General features: G+C 30.1%; 1 protein-coding gene across 1 annotated transcript in view; it reads right to left on the reverse strand.

The window, feature by feature from the left end:
• LOC148306602 (RYamide receptor-like) overlaps nucleotides 1-21,566 on the reverse strand; it is a 95,758-nt gene that overhangs the window by 10,908 nt on the left and 63,284 nt on the right. The window contains exons 3-5 of the mRNA XM_088264679.1: nucleotides 13,694-13,762; nucleotides 12,083-12,241; nucleotides 2,407-2,494 (exon numbers count right to left, since the gene is read on the reverse strand). Of these exons, the coding sequence (XP_088120805.1) occupies nucleotides 2,407-2,494; nucleotides 12,083-12,241; nucleotides 13,694-13,762 (316 nt within the window). The remainder of the gene's footprint in view (nucleotides 1-2,406; nucleotides 2,495-12,082; nucleotides 12,242-13,693; nucleotides 13,763-21,566) is intronic.

Raw genomic sequence — 21,566 nt, forward strand, 5'->3', positions numbered from 1 at the left:
GTTTGCACATATTACATTTCTGCAAACCGTCTAAGAAACGTCTTGCAGTAGAATTTAATTTGATTTCACTTCCACATACGTATAATTGCATAAATGTAACCATTGAAATTTTTCACTCACAGATTATGAGATTATTGAAACAACATAAGAATACAAAATAATTTCAGAGAAATTGCTCCCAAATTTTACTTTTTCTAAAATTCTTTAGATGTTGCAAAAATTATGTAAAAATTCAAAATATCGAAAAATACAGTTGAATGTTTTGAAACGTTGATGTTGCTGAATGTTAAACATGATAATTAAAACAAATTTAAAAATTGTTTACTGAAAGAAAACACTTGTTTTTTACCACTTGAGCTTATATAATAATTATTATAATATAATAAGTGTTTTCTTTAATCATTGTAACATTTCTTACCACAAAGTTAATGCCAAAACAATAAATAAAAAGTGTTCACTTTTTTAATAACTTGTTGAGAAAGTTGTAAAATTTTATATAAATGAATAAACGCACTTTTGAGTTTACTAATGTAAACACGACTAGTTTCAAGAACTACACATGTTCTCGAAACGATTCTTGACTTACACCTTGCACTTCTTTAATTAACGATCAAATTAGAGGAATACGAAAGGAATTCGACAACAGCGCATATACATACATTACATATTCTTTTTTTATATTGCAATATATACATTCAATAACAGGCCAAACGGTGAAGGTTACACAAGTATACTATGGAGAAATAAAATAATTAGTTTTTTGATCCACGCATATTTTTATTATAAACCAACTAGTTTCGGCAATGAACTGTTGCCCTCTTCAGGGTTTGTTTTACGAGCAACAAGTTGTTACCGAAACGAGTTGGTTTAAAAAAAAATGAGAGTGGATCAAAAAATAAAGTATTTTATTTCTCCAAAATATATCACAATGATCCACAAAGTTAATTCTTTCAATATTCGAAATATGTTACACAAATATATTAAGTGACCAATTAAGCCAGCAAAATTCCAGCTCCTAGGTCCTAGGACACTGCGACTGTTATCTTTTTTCATCAAAAAACAATAGATGCTTTATTTAAAATTAATAAACCCATAATATATAATTTTAAAATCCTTTAAATGATAACGTAATTGTACACTTATTTGATCTTTACACAGAAAAGGATACAATTTCATTTAATTTGGTTTATTTTTTAGTATAATTTTACACGCAACCCTTGGAAATTTAATGTTCTTTGAATAAACACCCAAAACTTTATAATTAAATTCCAACCAGTTATTAAATGAGGGGATGTAATATCCTATTATGATATGAAGTATAATATTAAGCTGAACCTAAGTGGTAGGTGAGCCAAAATCCAGGTATGAAAAGGTGATGCTTTTCATCGCACAAAAAGTTTTAATCCCAACCACAATGTCACCTACAGGTCCCTTAGATTTAAATATAAAACCACAACTCAAACTCAACGTAACCTCAACTGCCGTTAGCTCATTTGTCTATCATGCTCGAGGTTCCGGAACGATTCCCGGGGGTCTAAATTATATTATGTGTTTCAAAATAATACCAGATATGTACCTGTGAAGTACTTAATGACAGACCTCGCTTTCACTCAAATTGCAATTAAAATAACACCGCCTCGATGCAATCCAGTGATTTTGGTAAGAAGACTATTTAAAACCCTTGTTACCCTTATCCGTACCCCAATGGTGCATAGGGCACTGCGTCATATAACGCAGTGTTATCTTGATCGTTTACACATGACCCTCCCTAGGAATCAAACCCGGGACCTCCAGGACGGTAGCCGAGCGTGCTGACCATTACACTACGGAGGCAGACAATGTTTAAGTATCAGAAAAAAAAATTGTGTTGAATCACTCTAAAACAATACATAAGAGAAAAAAAGAGATATTTCACACTATTAAAGAATATATTAAGGCTTATATCTCAAGCTTGTCTCAAGCGTTCAAATCAGAAAGCGTTCAGCTACGCTTATGGCAGGTCGTGTGCTACGCTCAATTAAAAAACAAGTATATAAGATACATGGAAAAAATATTTATATATTTTTTTAACTCCTTACTTTTCAATAACCCTTTTCTTTTCAAAACCATGTTATCAGAGTTCGAAGAAAAACTTATTTTTGCAATGCAAAACGATGTTTTAGAAAAAAATCATTTACTAAAAATTTTATCTGGATTCAGCTAAAATAAATTTGCGATATAATGAATATTTGTCCTTAACAGTGACATATATATTTTATAAAATACCTACGTTTGTTTGCCCACATTGTTCAAACAGCCGTAACGTCAAAGTTATATCTTAATTTATTGTTTCATTGTATAATTTTTTCTAATATACATTTTGACAGTAAAAGTACTAGACTTATTTTATACTATAAAATATCTCACCTGAAACTCCGTTGTGTAGATCCGCTCTAGCAGCCCTTTGGGCGGCCTGCCCTAAGCACCCTCGTAGGCACGGAACCTTGGCTGCCACCTGTTGGAACAAAATGCAATTTTTAGTTTTACAGGTTTTACAGTTTATCTCATCAAAGATGGCGAAGAATATATATTCTTCTTCATCTTCGATGACATGTCAAAAAATAATATGAAAATTACTCCTGTAATTGGAAATAATCCATAATTTGTGAACAAGTACTTGGACACACTCGAAATGTAAATATATTTATGTTTACCCTTTATATTACGATACTTAATGATGATCAATAACTTGACTGTTCAAATTCTTGTTACACCGACAATTATTATTTGCTTCTATTATTTTTTGAATCGTAAATGTATAATAATAATAAAACCCTTATCCGCGCCCCAATGGTGCATAGGGCACTGCGTCATATAAACTCAGTGTTATCTTGATCTTTTACACATGAAGGAAAGTTGATCAGCCCTCCGCTTCAGGTACCAGTCCAGGGTAATATTGAATAAATATTACAGTGAAAAAATCACTCATATTTATTTTACCCCTCCTGGGAATCGAACCCGGATCCTCCAGAATGGTAGCCGAGCGTGCTGACCATTACACTACGGAGGCGGACAGTTTTTCTTTTTGAAATATATAGTAGAAATAAATAATTAAGTGATAACTTAAATTAGCCAATGACACATCGTGAGCTCTATAAATATATCGACTTCTATATTCTACATTACCATCCCAATAACTTCATTGGATCTTTCATATTATTTTTTAACATCTCAACATAGATGTAGTCTTAGCATTTACGTGGACTTCCATATTTTTCTTAATCTTTGTTAAGATCTCAAAAAATAATTTGAAAAAAAAACTCCCGTAATTGGAGATAATTCAGATTTGTGATCAAGTCTTTGGACACACTCAAAATGTTTTCATTTTATCTGTTGAAATATAAATAAGAACAATTTTCAATAAAACAAAGTGAGATTTTAAGGTACTACCTCTTCAAAGGAGAAGACTGCTCCTGTTTACTGAGGGAACTAAGAGTTAACACTTTACATAAAATAAAGGACATAAGATTTTTACTATGGGAAACACATGAATTATTTACACGTTACTAGAGCTCCAACCCTAAAATTTTCGGGTGACACTTAAGAGATATTTCTTCAATAAAATTCGGTGAAACTCGCCGTGAAGAACATTAAAATAATACTTAAAATAAATTTAATATAAGCGCACATCTACGTTGGCGCAAAGCGTAGCACTTCTAGTTTACTGCATCAATAAAACGTATTTTTTCGTAAAAAAGAGCAATAAAAATGTTTGTTTGCATTTAAAAAAATATATTATTAGATATTTATAAAACAAATTAAAAAAACATTTCTCAAATGGTATTATTATTGTGTCGTAATGAATAAAAAACATCTTTTTAATGTCTATATTTATGTCATTTTGATCAACCATATATTAACTAACAATTTTGAATGTGTCCAAATTCTAGTTTACGAATCAGAGTTCCTCCGCTTAGGGGTTATTTAAACATTATGAAATCTCAACAGATGAAGAAAAATATGGATATCTAATTTTGCCATTTGTCACAGAAGCTTGTTCCTTATTTCATGTGACCCTCAAACTTTTGGGAAAACAGTCACTTAATTTATTACGACTCCGAATCAAACAATTACCTTGGTAATTCAATTGGAATTAAGGTGAAGCAGGGTTTTCAGTGCCGCATTATAAACTGTAGAGCTTTGCACTTAATGGGATTAGGTTGAAGGCATTCTAATTAAGGCATAGTTTGTTTCTTTACTCTGACAAATTGAACCGTCCTTGTCGTTATCCTTATGTTACATACAATGTAAAATTACAATGACCTAAAGTTTACGAGTACATAATCAGTAGAGGATCACTTCAGCTATGGTTTCTAAAATATGCTTTGTAGCATTTTTCCCCTGAGTTAATTTTATACCGGGAAAATGTGTGTGTTTATATGTTTGTATGTATATATGTTTATAATTTGAATATACTCTATGTAAATATATATATATATATATATATATATATATATATATATATATATATATATATATATATATATATATATATATATATATATATATATATATATATATAAATATATAAATATAAATATATATTTATATGTATGTGTGTGTGTGTAGTTTTTCGATACCCACCTGTATCTCACAACTCTACGCAAAATGAATTTTACTGCAAAATGTTTTGATGAAATTAAGAAAGAACTCACATGTTTAAGGTATTTAAACAAACTAAAAAAGTGTTAATGATAGAGTTAACGGTATTGTTTATGTAAGAAAAATATCCATAAGTATTATGTTTAAATCCCCCCAATGGTGCATAGGGCACTGCATCATATAAACGCAGTGTTATCTTGAGCGTTAACACATGAAGTAAAGTTAATCAGCCTTCCGCTTCAGGTAACAGTCCAGGGTATTATTGAATAAATATAATAGTGAAAACAATCACTTATATATATTTGGCCCCCCCCTGGGAATCGAACCCAGGACCTCCAGAACGGTAGCCGAGCGTGTTGACCATTACACTACGGAGGCGGACAAATATTTTACGATACTTAGACACTTAAAATATATATATAAAAATGAAATATTTTATGTATTGTCATATTCAATAACTGATTTTTTTGAAAACAACATTTGATACAAGTGCAAGAACTAGTTTCTTTTAAGAACATTTTCGTTCCACCGATTGAGAATCTCTGAATCTATTTAGAATGATTGCCAAAAGTGGATAGAGGTTAATGAAACCTGTTGGAGTAGGTGAAACAACGCAAGTAAATGGAGGCATTTAAATCAGACGTTTATTGAACATCACGATACCTAACTTTGGGTTTATATTATTTACATATCCCACATGCCTAATGCTTCTCTAGAACACTTATCTCAAGAACACTTGATATAATAAGATTAGTTAAACTTCTGAATGCAATAATAAAACCATATTTCAAAATATTTGTTCACATCTCATCAAAGATGAAGAAGAATATGGAAGTCTGGGCATTTACGGGACTGACGACCGTCATAGGCTGGTTTAAGTGATCACTTTACACACGTGTAACATTCACCAATCCTACCCATTATTGAGAACCACACTACTCAAATTCTTGGATGTACTATATATGTATATGAACCAATTCAGAAACATTGTTCTTGAATCACTAGAACTTCACTAGAGACATCTATTGGTGATATGAAAAGAAGTTTTTAATACAGATTAATCCCTGAAATCATAAAATAAAATGAATTATATGTCCATTTGATTTGGGATGGCAAACGAATGTGAATCGAATAATTGAAGAAATAATAGCTGATGTTTATAAATAATTTAAATTTCTTCAATGATGTTATAATACAAATTTATGAGGCAAATGTGGTTGGTAATAGAAGCAAAGGAAGACTGAAAAAACTTTGCAAGATAGGATATTTCAAATGTTTGTAAGTCGACAGGTCAGGAGTCGGAATGAAGAGATGCATGAATGTGGAAGAAGCAAAGATTGATTGCAAAGACAGATTTAATGTGGCGTTCTATTCTCTCTGCCTAACCCCGCTAAGAAGCAGAGTGATGGTTATTTAATGAGTAATATATATTTACATTAGTCTATTTTAATGCAGTCACCGCAAATTACTGTCTTATATTGAAAAAATACTGTTATTTTCATCTTAGTTCTAACATAAATATTACAAATAAAGTGTCCTTTATTTAACGTATAAAGGAATGCCTCCTGCTGAACACGAATACGGAAATACGCCTACCGTACATTTTACAGTGTGCGCGAAGTGATTTGAATTTTACGGACATTTTTATACAGTATCGTAAAAAGTGAAACTTTAACGTGACATTTACATGTAAAGTGGAAAATCTAACTACATTTATTACGTTTTGATGTTCTGTATTAATTTAATAAATAAAAAAAATAGAAATGAACGTAAGAAATGTTTTTTATGTCAAATTCAATTCAATGTTTTATTAAATAAATAATAAAGCATTACAAATGATATATGAGGAAATTTATAAATGTATAAAAAGACTCTTTACAAATATAAAGAAGGGTCCTGATATGGAAAGCCCTATCAGAAACGTGTAACAATACCAATATTTTTATTTTTTTTATTTAAATCTTTTTCATTTTTTTATCTTTTATGTCTTTTTAACTTTTTCAATTTTTTATTTGTGTTTCATTCTTGTTCTGAACATATTTTTATAAGTATTTAAAAAAATATATTTATTGCACTTTTTATTTTGTTATTTTTATGTATGTTATTTACTTTTGCCCGCCTCCGTAGTGTAATGGTCAGCACGTTCGGCTACCGTTCTGGAGGTCCCGGGTTCGATTCCCAAGGGGGGTAAAATAAAAATAAGTGATTTTTTCACTGTCATATTTATTCAATATTACCCTGGACTGGTACCTGAAGCGGAGGGCTGATCACCTTTCCTTCACGTGTAAACGATCAAGAAAACACTGCGTTTATGCACTATCACTGCATAGGGGTGCGGATAAGGGTTTTATTATTATTATTATTATTATTTACTTTAATTTAAAATTATGTTATTTTTGTAGGCACTTTATTAATACTTAAATTAGTAATGGAAATTACTCATCGGGAATATTATATATGTTACTCTTATTTAAGTATATTTTTTAAATAATTATAAGAAAATTTTTAATGTATTTTTAACCATCAAGCTCCTCCAATACTCCAATACTCCTCCAAAACCATCGTCATGTTGATCCTGTATATCAAAATATAAAACAAGAATCCCGAATCCAAAATACTGTATCAGATAAGTCTCAAAAACGTAAAGTAAAATGTAAAAGTAAAATGAGTAATCAAATACACATTCGTTCAAGTCTCCAAGCCATAGATCCTCACAGAGGGCGGTACCGTCCTACGATCGATGCTAGAAAGATACTTTATGTTATACAGGAGACTAGACTGCCCTAAGACACATAATGGAGGGCTTGAAGTGGGCAATATATTTGTTTATTGCCCACTTCCTAGAAACAGTAGGATGTATACTCGTATATTTGTTTATCCTCCCCTCTCTCTATTAAGGGACATTTCCGCAATATTGATGAAGGTGCTTGACTAAAAAAGTTTGTGAACCTAGGCCTTTTGACTGTTGAAGTATAATGTTAATTAATTTGGTCCAGTAAAAAATGTGTTATTTTAAGTGATTTCAGTGGAAGTAATGATCAAGTAGAGGTCAATAGGCCCGATTTCTAAACCATTTCCATCGAAAAAAAATGAATATTCATTTAATTTTTATGTGGTAGTTGTTTTTTAACCACGCTTTTAATGAATAAGGATTATAGTTAATTAAAAAGGATTAGTTACTTTTTAGTATCTTTAGTCATCAAAAGAGATTAGTCGACACAATGAAGCGTCTACAATACAGCAAAATGCCTCTAGAAAATTTATCGCACACTTTACAACCCTCGATTATAAAGTTACACAAAGTTTTATTTGGATAACTTTAGGGATTTTCAACAACATTATTTCACGGCGTAATTAGTCCGACGGTAACTTTTCTCCTTTAAAGATTCAATTAAACATTTCTTCAGTGGACTCGAGACATTGAACCTTGAAAAATCTTTTCCTGCTTGAATTTGCTCCAAAATACCCTTATTCCAGCTAAAAGCGCTAAGCCCGTTAAAAATCTGAATTCGAGCTTTAAAGATTTTTAAATAAAACCTTCATTATTTTTATGGCTTTTCAAATAAGCAGTAATGTTACAAAATTAAAACGTATTTAAATTTTGTATAAAGAGTTAATGTTATGAGTTACTCAATATTAACTTTTTTGAAGTCATTTAAAATTAATTTCTGAAAATACGATTTTCCTCGAAATGTCAAAATCAAACATCGTTCTAGATGTTTGATTTGATCCCAAAAAAAGCGAAAGTTTATGAAAAACATTTAATTTCTCGATCTGACCTCCTTGTCCTTCTTCAATAGAAGCTTAGTGAGTTCTTGATTGAAAATATCGTTGAAAGCAGACGATATAGTTCATGTGAATAAACTTAATTATACTCTGAATAAAGAGTATTGACAAACAAGAAATGTCGTGTTTTATTTTGTCTCTTGTATTCTGTGTTCAATGGTTCCAGCGGAAGCGGAAAAATATCATTTTTTTATATTTGTTATTTAACTGGATCAGCGTATTTCTGTCATTTATTTTGACTTCAAAAACTGAAATGTAATTTTCCGAACATTACTTATGTCAATGGAAAAAAATAATGATCTGGTAAATGCTAAAGGTACGAGAAAGAATGAAAATAATTCCTAGCTTTTATTTTAGATAGAATTCCCTCCCGTACTCGAGTAATTTGATTCCACCTGAAATGATAACCGCGTAGAGATAAAGTGTGTCCCAAAAAATGTTCAACGCAGCCTTAATTCGATATTTATAGCTCTCTTAAAGGTGACAGTGAATGCCTACGCATAAATATTAAATTAAAAAAGGAATGAACAACGTTCTAGCAAATAACTCTTATACAATTCATAAAATTTATTTCGTTTAAGGCACAACATTTTAAGTGTGTCCAAACACTTGTTCACAAATCTGGATTATCTCCAATTATAGGAGTTACTTTAGTGATTATAATCTAGGATTCGGACCTCACATACTAATAAAAAAGTTTCTGCTCAATAAATAGCTTCTTGTGAAGTTTTAGTGGTTCAAGAACAAAGTTTCGAAATTGGTTCATACGTTTCAAGAATTTGAGTAGTATGGTTGTCAATAATAGGTAGAATTGGTGAATGTTACACGTGCGTAAAGTGATCACTTAAACCAGCCAATGACGGTCGTCAGTCCCGTAAATGCTAAAACTTTCATATTCTTCTTCGTGTTTGATGAGATTTCAAAAAATAATATGAAACTACACAGTTTACCGAAGCCTTTTAAAGGTTTGTTTGGTATTTTTACCGGAACTAGCTAAAATAAGAAATATACAATTAACACTTGAAATGAACTTTAATAAAAAGTAGGTACGATTGACAATTTTTAACGATCCAAACCATTGTAATAAAAATGTATTTTGTATTATGTAAAGGTCAAAAGCTCATATTTATTATGAACAAAACACGAATAAAATAAGAACAGCTTGAATTCTGAGGGGCAGTGACATCATTCAATGTTATTGAATCTCGCGGTCATTGCGATTTTTTTCAGAAACTTAGAATAGAATGTTTTCATTTTTGGGACGTCCTATATATGAAATAAAAAATCATATCGGAAAACATATATCTTAATACTATTTCAAACGCTCTATGAAATGTTTTTTTGTGTATCTTTCCTTTATAATATTTCGTATACTATTGCTTTTTTACACCAAGAAGATATTGCGTAATGATAAAACATTATTATAAATAATTGTTTCATTTTATGGTGAAATAATATTCCTTTGAAAGGTAAAGAAATTTCCAACTATCAAATCTTATATAACTTAACATTTTTTTAATTCGTAAAAAGTTTTCACAATTATTTTAACCCTTCGAAAATGATTTTTTTTTAAATCAACTCCGTTCCAAAATCCGTAATAGTATTTTCAATTAAGTTTTTCTTGAAATATTTAATTCACGAATTTTATCATTTGAATAGTTGCTTCTACCGTAATAATTTATTTTAATTTTATCAATTCATATAATTTCTACCTTTGTAGTGTGGTAGTTAATTACGTATCACGTGGTCACAGTTATGGCTTATCTTGGATAGTAATAATCAATAAGATAAGAATAATAATAATCAATCGTATTATTTATTGTTTTGGCAGTAACATTTTGGAATTACAAGTTGATAATTAAAAATTAAACATTTATATAACACAATATACAAGGCAATAATTGAGTTTTTTTTAACACGATTAGTTTCGAAAACTACAGATGTTTTCATGTTTTACAGATGTTAAGGGGTAAAGGGCCACTAGTTAAAAACTTTTTTTGCTCGTTAGTTTTTGCAATTACCTGTCGATGAAAACATTTTTAGTTTTCGAAACTAGTCGTGTGAAATAAACCTCAATTTGTGGTCTTATAAGAGTGTTTAATTTTTAAGAACCATAAATAAAATGTGGTGCCATATTCGTCATTTGGTTTTGATTTTTTTTATACATATTTATGGTGAAATACACAAACTGTGCCCGACGAATTAAACCACAATTACTTTCGCGTCAACCGAACCGGAACACATAAGCGAGAATGACACTAACCCCTATTTTTTGCGTTTATCTCTCGAAAGATAGGGTCCTAAATGAGCCAAAAAGAAATAAAATAAGGTGTGCGAACTTAGAAATGTGTAAAATAAGTAATCAATTTCTCACTTTCTAAGCACGAAAAGGTTCGCACTTCCCGGAAGCCACCCTTAGCAACGATTCAGAATATTATCAGAAAATACGGTAAAAATTCGAGGATTTTTTTAAAAACAGTAAATAATTGGCCAATTTACGTTTATCTAGAAATGTATTTTTTATTGAAATATTTGAAGAAAAGTAAATATATTATTTTAACAGTGAATCCGAAATTAATTTTTTCATGACGAAATCAATATCTAGCGCCTTCGGGTTCAGATTACAACGATTTTAACTAATATTTTAATGAAACGAAAATTTCTCCAATCTAGTTAATTTGTCCTTCATAATTTTTAATCGATTGTAAAAATTCAAGGAAGGTTCTTGTAAATATCAAATACCTAAAACTCAAAAGTTTTCTTTGAGTTTCAAATTACCTGTCCATCACAAACGATATCATGATTGCTGGAAATATGAACAAATATTTAACCAACACGTGAAAAAAATGAAATTGAAAGACGATGATTAGTATCATCGCATATTCATTGAATAAATACGTTAATTTTTAACATTACGTGAATCGGATTTATGTTGAATCAACTATGATATGTATTAAATGAAATGTATAAAAATCATATTTGATCAACTATCAAATATGATTTTAATACATTTTCAGTTTTTTTGGAAATCCTATGTATAAGTACATAATTACGCTGATTCTCCGCAGCCTCTATCCCAGATTTAATTAAAATTCTTATAGACCCGACCAAATCACAAGAATTTTTTAAATTTCTCAATATTTTACGAAATCGTGCCGAAATTCAATTATAACAAGAAATTACAAATTAAGTAAATAACTTTTCCTTGATATTAATTATATTTTATTTCTACCATACAAGTAAAAGGAAATCCGCTACTTCAAGGTCGGTAGTAAATTATTAATTATAAAATATTTATTTTATGTATAAAATGTGAAATCAAACACTGAGATTTTGAGTCTACTAAGTTGTATTTTATTGTTAAAAAACACATAAAAATCAATTTCGTGACAATTGCTTCGACTAGTTTTGGCATTCGTTCATTCGTTTAAAAATTCCATAACCAGGCAAAACCATTGTCACTTAATTTATTTATATATTTTTTAAACAATAAAATACAACCTAGTAAACTCAAATAATCAGTGTTTGATTTAACATTTGATGGATAAATTAAAATGGAGTTTTACAAATTAAATAAATATTGAATTAAAAAAATAAATTAATATTGTCTTTGATCTCTGTCTCCGCCTAAGTGGTGCATAGTGTAGGTACTAACCTGAATGAATCCATAGCGGAACCTTGCGTTCATATAGCAGTAGATGATGGGATTGTAGCAGGAGTGTGACATGGCCAACCAATGAAAGGCAAACCACACGTAAGGGAGTGGCTCCCACGTATCCCACGACGTGTCGTTAACATTAATACTCCACAGAATCTGAAAAATACAGAAACACTTAGCCACTTTAACACTTCACTTTCAAATCCTACCTGGGTTTTTGAAAGATTCTTTTTCAGGAAAAACTTTTTCAACTACAAAAGCATTTCAGCAAAAAACGTTGAAGCTTTTTGCGAATTCTTTCCAAGAATTCGCAAATTCAAAAATACTTTCTACATACATTGATTTGCACATTTTTCTACATCAATCCTTGAATTCCTCAATTCGGAGAGCAGAAGTGAGACCTGGAGCGTCCTTAATTTGGACAATCATATGGTAGGTTAAAATGTTTCACATCTCGTAAGTAATTTTTACAACTCAACTAACATACATCTGGAGATTTTATTTGTCATTTTCTTTATCAAATGCTGTTTAAAAAACCAAAAAAAGGAAATTTATAATCGTTAAACTATTAAAACAAAAACGTTAGTTGATTTATTACTGTAGTTAAGGGTTTTTAGTATCTATTTTATTGCCTATATTTCGACTCTTATTTTTTAAGATATATTACGTCCGTCTTTTTTTTAACAATCTATCAATTCTCGACGTAAAATCAAATAGACTTGTAAAATATTTCTGAATAAGTTTATTACCTAAAAATCTCAAAAAATCTCATCATCTAACGATTTTTTTAACACAAATATAAAAAAAAAAACAACAGTAAATTTTTGAATAAATGATTATTATAAATGCATACGAGTGTGAAAAATAACATTTTTTTAAATAAATTTTCATTAAACTGGCCAAACTTCAAACACATTTTCAGAATACATACAAAAATGTGCATAAATGCTTCATTTGTAAATACAAACAAAAAAAACATGTTATTATTCCAATCAAAAACTGATACTGACTTTACAATGTTCTCAAAAAAAATAGTGATAGTATGAATTTAATTTAGAAAATGTGTTCCAATATCAGCGATACAAATGTACATTCAACCAATATTTGGGTTAGTCAAATAGCGTCGTTTCTGCTGGCGTCAGCATGTCGAAGGGATGGTCTGTGGTCATGTTTCCAATACATTATATGAATCAACAAAATTATTATCAACCCTTCTCATACCCCTTATCATTGATTAAAAAGTTACCGTACTTGTTAAAAAGAAGTGATATTTGTTTTATACAAGTTTGTATTTTATAAATACATATATTTTCTTCTTCTTCTTCCTGGCTTCATTGCAATCCCATTGAGGTCATCTCTTTTCGTCCTCAAGTTGTCCTTCTGTCATGAATAACTTCGCCTACGCCATGCCTTCTAGATGTCTTTCAAGGAAGATCCATTGCGATAGCCTGGTTTACAACATGTTGTATATATGTATATGTATGTATATACATACACACATAGGTATGCAAAAGTTAAAATAAAGAATTCTTTTGCTTTGTATTATGTTTTTTTTAAAGGATATTTTTAAAATGTAAAATAGGATAAAATAATGATGTCTAGACTTACGATAAGTACGTTGAGAGGTAACCAGCATACCGTAAAGACTATAACAACAGTTACCATCATTTTGATCATCTGAAACAAACGAAATGAGGAGTTATTAGCTTTTGTCTTTTATTATAACATTAGTTCAATTATTCGGTTGACTAAATTACCGAAATATTGCAAAGCAAAACAATTTCACTTATTGCTTAAAACTATATTTGTCTTAGAACTTCATGTTAAATTATTAGCTATCAGTTAGTAACTGAACGATAGATCAAAGAGCGATTTGAGTCTGTATAATTTACAAGAATGTTAATTGTCTTTGATTGACAATTACTAACTTTATAACTATTTCCCTTAATTGCTTCGCTGCTTTCATTCGCTTCTGTAATTGTATAATTTAATAATAAAAATCAAAACATTCAATACAATTTAATTAAACGTGTTTTACCGTGAAAATATGTTTAATCACATAAATGAAATATTTTTTTTTTATTTTTTTTTTTACCAAAATGTTAGTAATAAATGTATCACATGGTGAGTGATTATATACTAATATTACTTACATTTTTGTAAAAAAGGTTAAAATTAGTAACCACCAAGTATGCTCTTTAAATCTGAATAATATTGAGATATATATAATACTTATCAAGTAACATAAAATTTATATGTTTTAATTATTGAAAGCTTTAACTTTGTGGATCATATTGATATATTATTTTGAGAAATAAAAAGACTTTGTGTTTTGATCCACTCACATTTTTATTAACCAACTAGTTTCGGCAACAACCTGTTGCCCTCTTCAGGGTTTAAGTTATGACTAAACATATACTTATATATATTTAAAAAAACAGTGTACAAGTTGTTGGGTTTCATAAGGATAGGGGTGGGGGTAATGGTGTTTTAAGGAGGGGTAAGAGCAAGGAAGGGGACAACTCTGTTTAGGTTGGGTTTGATTTTATGGGAAAAATATTAAAAATAGGACTTTGACTTAAGTTTATTTGATTGTTAATTATATTTAAAACAATTTTTTCACAATAAAATTTGTGCTTCAAGCTTTTAGCTCCATGTTCTTTACTTAAAGACTTATTTATTTTTAATTGGTGTTTGTGATGTATTTTTTGTACCTACTTTCACTATCTTTACTCTCTTACACGCAAACAACCCTCTAAAATAGAAGCTTTGCGGGTTGATCTTTTTGATAAAATATATTTCAAAAGAACAAAGCTCAGTGTTGGTTCTTCCACCCTTCTCTGTCATATGCCATGTTTTAATGATATTTGTTCCACACGATGCCTGCCTTCTTTTCAACTCCTCTGCCTTATATTTTCGTGATGTTCCTCTTTTTCTCTTCGCTTTTATCTCTCCCTCGATTATGAATGTGATAAATATCATCGTGTAAAAAATATGTTTTAAAATATTATTGAGATTTAAATTTTTATTTCAGTCTAAGTATACTACAAAATAAAAAAATGATATTTTAGCGTCATAGCAGAGGAATATGGTCAAATATTTATCATTACAAATATCCAGTACAAAAAAATCCCGTTACTGAGGACATCTGTGTTTCTTTAAAATAGTCGTGTTTATAAATAAACAAACCCAAAATAGATCTTAAATTACTGTTTTATTTTTGTGTTAAAAATTTCGAGCTAATATTATATACTGATACTATATATTACTGAAAAAAATATATTAAAAAAAGGAAAAAATAAAAATAATCGTAATAATACTGATACTTTGTTACGTATTTGTAACAAAAAGGAGTTGCTCATATTTATACATAAGAATATGAATGTTTTTTCCTTACATTATATTTCCAAGCCCTTCTTATAACACTGGATTGATAACCACTTAACAAAGGCTTTCCCATCTTTCTCCGTCCCTAACATACATTTTAACATAATCCAAGAGAATATATTCTTCATCATTTTTGGTACTCCTGTAAGAGTGAGTAGGTATAATATAAAATAAGTGAGGATTTACTTACCTGTAGCGTATTTGAGAAAAGCTTATAATCTAAATTTTCAATTTATTTTATCAAGATAGCGAAAAAATACGTAATTCTGCATGCAAGAATTTTCTATATTAAATGAAAGACTCTTCGTTCTTGTATTCATCATATTCTCATCTGTTGTCGAGAAAAATAATGTACATATTTCTAGAAGGAGTTGGAGCTGTTTTTGAAAACTCTTTTCTTAGTATTAGAATTTCTAACATGGGTATTAATTCTTGTGATACGTGAGCAATACCACACGTCAATCGCATAAAATTTCTGTTTAGCTCAAAATAATTAAAAATATATTGAGATAAAAATATAAAAGTCAATATCTATATATGTAGGTTGTGATATGACAATGAAAAATCTTAATTGTAACCACTTCTTTGTCAGGTTGAATTAAATTTTCTTATTTATCAGGTGCTATTATTCTTTTGGTTTTCTTTTGCTGAGCTTGGAGTTATACCCTGCATCTTAGAAAACGTTCGTTTGTCAGAATCGGTGTAATAAATACAAAATACTCAAAGAAAAAAGGTTTTCGTTCCTTTGAAACATAAAGCCATTATTTAAATAAATATAAAATACAAATATACAATATAAATATACAATCAATTTACTTAATATCAGCAGCGAATTATCATTTAAAACTGAGACATTCTTTTAACTTCCCTGTTCGTTCGTCCGTTCTTAATTCCTCTCGACCTTTTTAAAAGTAAAAAAATATTTCCATGAGGGGTTTTTAACACGTAAACGTTTTTTCGTATAAGAATCTAAAGCAATAAGCAGCGGACTCTAATACGTTTATTTTCCCACTATTCAGTATTATACCATACTAATTGCAAAGTAAAAAAAATAGGATATTCAGGTTTTTTAAAAACGTTATTGATAGAAATTCATAAACAAAGTTATAAGAACCATATCTACTTTCATCAAATCTTGAAGTGTTTTTATAATAAAGGCTATAAATTCTTACATTTTATTGATGACAGTTGAACATTTCAACATAGATGAAGAAAAATAAAATTATTAATATTTAACATAAATTTCTACAGTTTGTATCCATCTAATAAAAAAACTAGACTAACCCAGCCAAGCTTTGTTGTTATTCAGTCTGGTTCAATACAAATGTACAGATTTCTGATGTCAAATTTCGCAAAGCCTCTGAAGCAATGAAAATATTAAAAATCCGTGAAACAACAATGCTATCAAAATCATTTAAAATGCAAAGCGAGAGCAGCTGTCAAGAACTACTCCATCCACCATGAGCAATGTTAAGTATCACGTGTGTTACTGTTTTGTTCAACAGATGGCGCTGCCTTAGCGATCAAAGAACTATTTTTATAAAATATATTTTATCCTGTCACAGGTACATGAAAAACATGTTACAGGTTTTTTGATCCAAAAAAATAAAATACGCGCGTATTCGAATTCAACGTTTTGTGAAATTTTCAGCAAACAAACTTTTTATTAATACAAACGAAAAATTTTATGAATAAAAGTCAAATTAAACATGAAAGGTCATGACTTTCATTGTATGTATGACCATTATTTTCTAAGATAAAACATGTGACAAAATGTGTGTCATTCAAAATATTTTTCTTAAATAAAATGTTTTCATTGTATCCTTTGTATGTATTTTTTTATAACATCCTTGGTTTAAAGTCTAAGCACGCTAACTAATGCGGAGACTGTGTACTCTCTAAATCTCTTGGGTTTTATCACGTTAATAAATTATTTAAATTCTTTTATACATGCCTTTGTATTTCCGTTGTCGAGATGTTATTTTCTTTCAACCGAATAACGCAAAAGCTGTATTTGATATTCCTTTCTGAATTTCTAGGACAAAAAACGCCTTTACTTATCTCATTTAATATGAGTGACAGACAGTTTACCACTGAATAAATAATTCAACTTCTCATACTATGTTCCCGTTTTACAAAATAAAATACGACAGGAAAACTTAAATTATTCCAAACACAATATTTATGTACCATTAAATATTTTCTCTAATATGAGTGACAGAGAGTTCACCACTAAATAAATAACTCAACTCCTCGAACTATGCTCCCGTTATACAAAATAAAAAACTTAAGGTTAACTTATATATCATAAAATATTTTCTCTTAAATAAGTGACAGAATTTCTTCTTCTTCTTTTAACCCTGACGCAGTGTTATCTTGATCGTTAATTGCATGAAGGCCTGCGCTTCATGTACACCCATATTTATTTTTACCCCTCTGGGAATCGAACCCGGGATCTCCAGCACGGTAGCCAAAGAGAGGTGTTCCACTGAATAAATAACTCAAATTCTCGTACTATGTTCCCGTTAATCAAAATGAAATGAGAAAGGTAAACTTAAAATGATTCGGCAGTCACTTAGTGGTAAAATCCATCCATTTTTAATTTAAATTTTATTTAGTAAATACCACTATTTCAGAAAATCATTTGTGACAAGTGTTTTGATGCATTCTACATCATTTTCAAATACCGTATACCAAATACGGTTTTGTAGAATACGGATAGAATACAATAGATTTTAAGAAAAAGTTATATTAACTTATTAAATTAAAACCCTTATCCGCACCCCAATGGTGCATAGGGCACTGCTTCATATAAATGCAGTGTTATCTTGATCGTTTGCGCATGAAGGAAAGGTGATCAGCCCTCCACTTCAGGTACCAGTCCAAGGTAATATTGAATAAATATTACAGTGAAAAAATCACTTACGTTTATTTGACCCCCCTGGGAATCGAACCCGGGACCTCCAGAATGGTAGTCGAGCGTGCTGACCATTACACTACGGAGGCGGATAATTAAATTAAAAATGAACGTAAAAAAATTAAACCACAACATTTATATGTAATATCATAAAATATTTTCTCACCAACTCAAAAATATTGAGTTTTGCAATCAAATTGTGAAAATAATAGCCGAGAGTAGAATTGGAAGAGCTAATGACTACTGTTTCCGCGCGATTTAACACGTTCAACCCTGGCAATGATTAATAATGAACACTTAAGTAAATCTCGTCTGCTGTTAATGAAACGAAACGCTTTATCTACATATCTTCATTGTATTTTGTTAAATTAAAAATTGCAAAAACAATAAATTGCTTTATTAACATTTATCAATCAAATGAAACTGAATGAATCATGTAGAAAGGAGTTAACGTTTTACAGAAAAAATACGCATTTAATAAATACTAAACTTTTAAACGAAAAAAAGGAAAGAATTGCGCAATGCAAAGACTGTATCGTTTCGACTCAAATGACATTATAATTTTAATGACGACGAAAATCGCATCATAATTTCAACTCTTGTTAGAAATAAAATTACTATTCTCCGTCGTTTTAAATTTTGCATTTGAATATATATTTTATTAATCATACTTTAGTGTATATTATAACACATTGAGAAAGCTTATTAATTCATAACCAGCACTTAATTATTATTCAATCGCTTCCGCTGACATAGATTTATTAATCGCATATTATGTACCCGTAGTGTAATGGTCAGCGCGCTCGGCTACCGTTCTGGAGGTCCCGGGTTCGATTCCCAAGGGGGGTAAAATAAATATAAGTGATTTTTTCATATTCATTTCATATAACCCTGGACTGGTACCTGAAGCGGAGGGCTGATCACCTTTCCTTCATGTGTAAACGATCAAGATAACACTGCGTTTATATGACGCAGTGCCCTATGCACCATTGGGTGCGGATAAGGGTTTTATTATTATATTATGCAGGGTGGCGCAAAATGACACACCCTATCGGAAGATGTTACAATTTTTGTAAATGGCGTCTTAAGTCAATCAGATTTGATATTTGTGAATTAAACAGCCGCTGTATAAGAATAAATTCAGAGTGGCGCAAAATTAATTAATTACCTTTCAATTTTTTTTTTGAATAACTTATTTACTAAATTGAAAAAAAAGATTTTGAGTGATACAAATCTTTATTTAAAACTTTCAATTTTTATCTGTTAAGTGAAAAAGATGATATCCGTCACGTGGCTGCCGCCAGTGTCAGTATACACTCGTGCCCGTTTTATCAATTTGTTTGTATACTGCCGCCGGCTCCGTAGTGTAATGGTCAGCATGCTCGTCTACCGTTCTGGAGGTCCCGGGTTCGATTCCCAGGGGGGTTTAATAAATATAAGTGATTTTTTCACTCTAATATTTATTCAATATTACACTGGACTGGTACCTGAAGTGGAGGGCTGATCACCTTTCCTTCATGTGTAATCGATCGAGATAACACTGCGTTTTTATGAAGCAGTGCCCTATGCACCATTGGGGTTGCGGTAAGGGTTTTATTATTATTTATTATTGTATACTGCAGCTGTCTTGTTTACAAATTTCAAATATGATTGACGTACGACGCCATTCGCCAAAAATTATTACATCTTCCGATAAGATGATTAATTTGTGCCACCCTGTTTATGAAAATATAAGATTATCTTACTTAAAATTCAGAAATGTGTTTTTGAAATAAACTTATCAAGAAGTATGAAAATAAAATTATTCCGTTTGTCAGTTTTCACAATTCCCGTAATACATTTACATCAACTTGGAGATTTGTTTATTTTAACTGTAAGATTTTAACCGATTCGAATAAGATTAAATATATCTGAGATAACAAAATCTTCGCTGTTACCTCAGAGCGTAAACACAATTATGACAAACATTGTTTAATAAATATGATTTTCTGTATTACTTTATTAAGACGCCGACTTAATTTAGTAAGTATTCTTAATATTCTCGTTGTCTGCCAAGATGTATTTATTTATTCGCGGTCGTCAATATATTTTACAAATTATACAAAAACAGTTACGAGGGTTGAATAAAACATAATTATTAATAGTTAGAAACGAAGCAATACATAAACTAACTTATCATTTTCGAAGAAGTCGATTTAATTTTTCCATTTTGTTTGATTTCTATAATTAAATCGACACTTAATATATTAAAACTAACTAACTAACTAACCATCACGCCGCTTCCCCGCAGGGGTAGGCAGAGAGAATAGAGCGCCACACCGCTCTGTCCTTGCAAACATTCTTCGCCTCTTCCACGTTCATGCATCTCCTCATACATACCCGCCGATTGTTACGACACCTAACCTGACCACTTTCAAGTATTTGGCATACCTGATCGTGCCATGTTTTTCTCGGTCTTCCTCTGCTTCTTTTCCCAATAACATTCGCCTCATAAATTTGTTTTACCGTTATTTCCTCACTCATTCGTTCTACATGTCCAAACCATCTCAACACACCTTTCTTAATTTTATCGATAATGCTTATCTCAGCTTTGCATTCCTTCCTTATTTCACTATTCGCACATCTATCATACATCGTTTTGTCGCACATCTTCTGAGAGATCGCATTTCGACTGCATTCAGTCTACTTTCATCCTTCTTTTGCCAACTCCATGTTTCACTTCTGTTCTTCTTAATATATTACATTTGTATGTTTTATTTTCTTGTTCTTATTCAGGATAATATTGGAATGAAAATTTACTTAAATATTTGTTTTTTTAGTATTTTGTTCATCCGAAAACAAAAGTTTATATTCTTACTAATGATAATATTAAAACTACAGTTTACTTTAGCATGTGTATTTTATTTTGATAATCCAAAAATGTAAGTTCTCATTATAATAACGAAAATATCGAAGTGACAGTTTACTTAAATATATGTTTCTATGTAGTTTAAGTTCTTTTTTATTCAAGATAATATTAAGATTAAAGTTCACTTAAACAAGTGTAAAATATTTTATTTTCGGAAAACATTATTACTATTGATGAAAATATCGAAATAACAGCTTATTAAATTATGTTTATTTACTCGTAAATTCTTTCCAAATAAAAGCATAAGTTTATAATAAAACATTACATAA

Source organism: Brachycentrus maculatus, unplaced genomic scaffold (assembly GCF_059751285.1).
Source record: "Brachycentrus maculatus isolate JH-2025_06_01 unplaced genomic scaffold, ASM5975128v1 h1tg000235l, whole genome shotgun sequence".
Taxonomy (NCBI): Eukaryota; Metazoa; Arthropoda; class Insecta; order Trichoptera; family Brachycentridae; genus Brachycentrus; species Brachycentrus maculatus.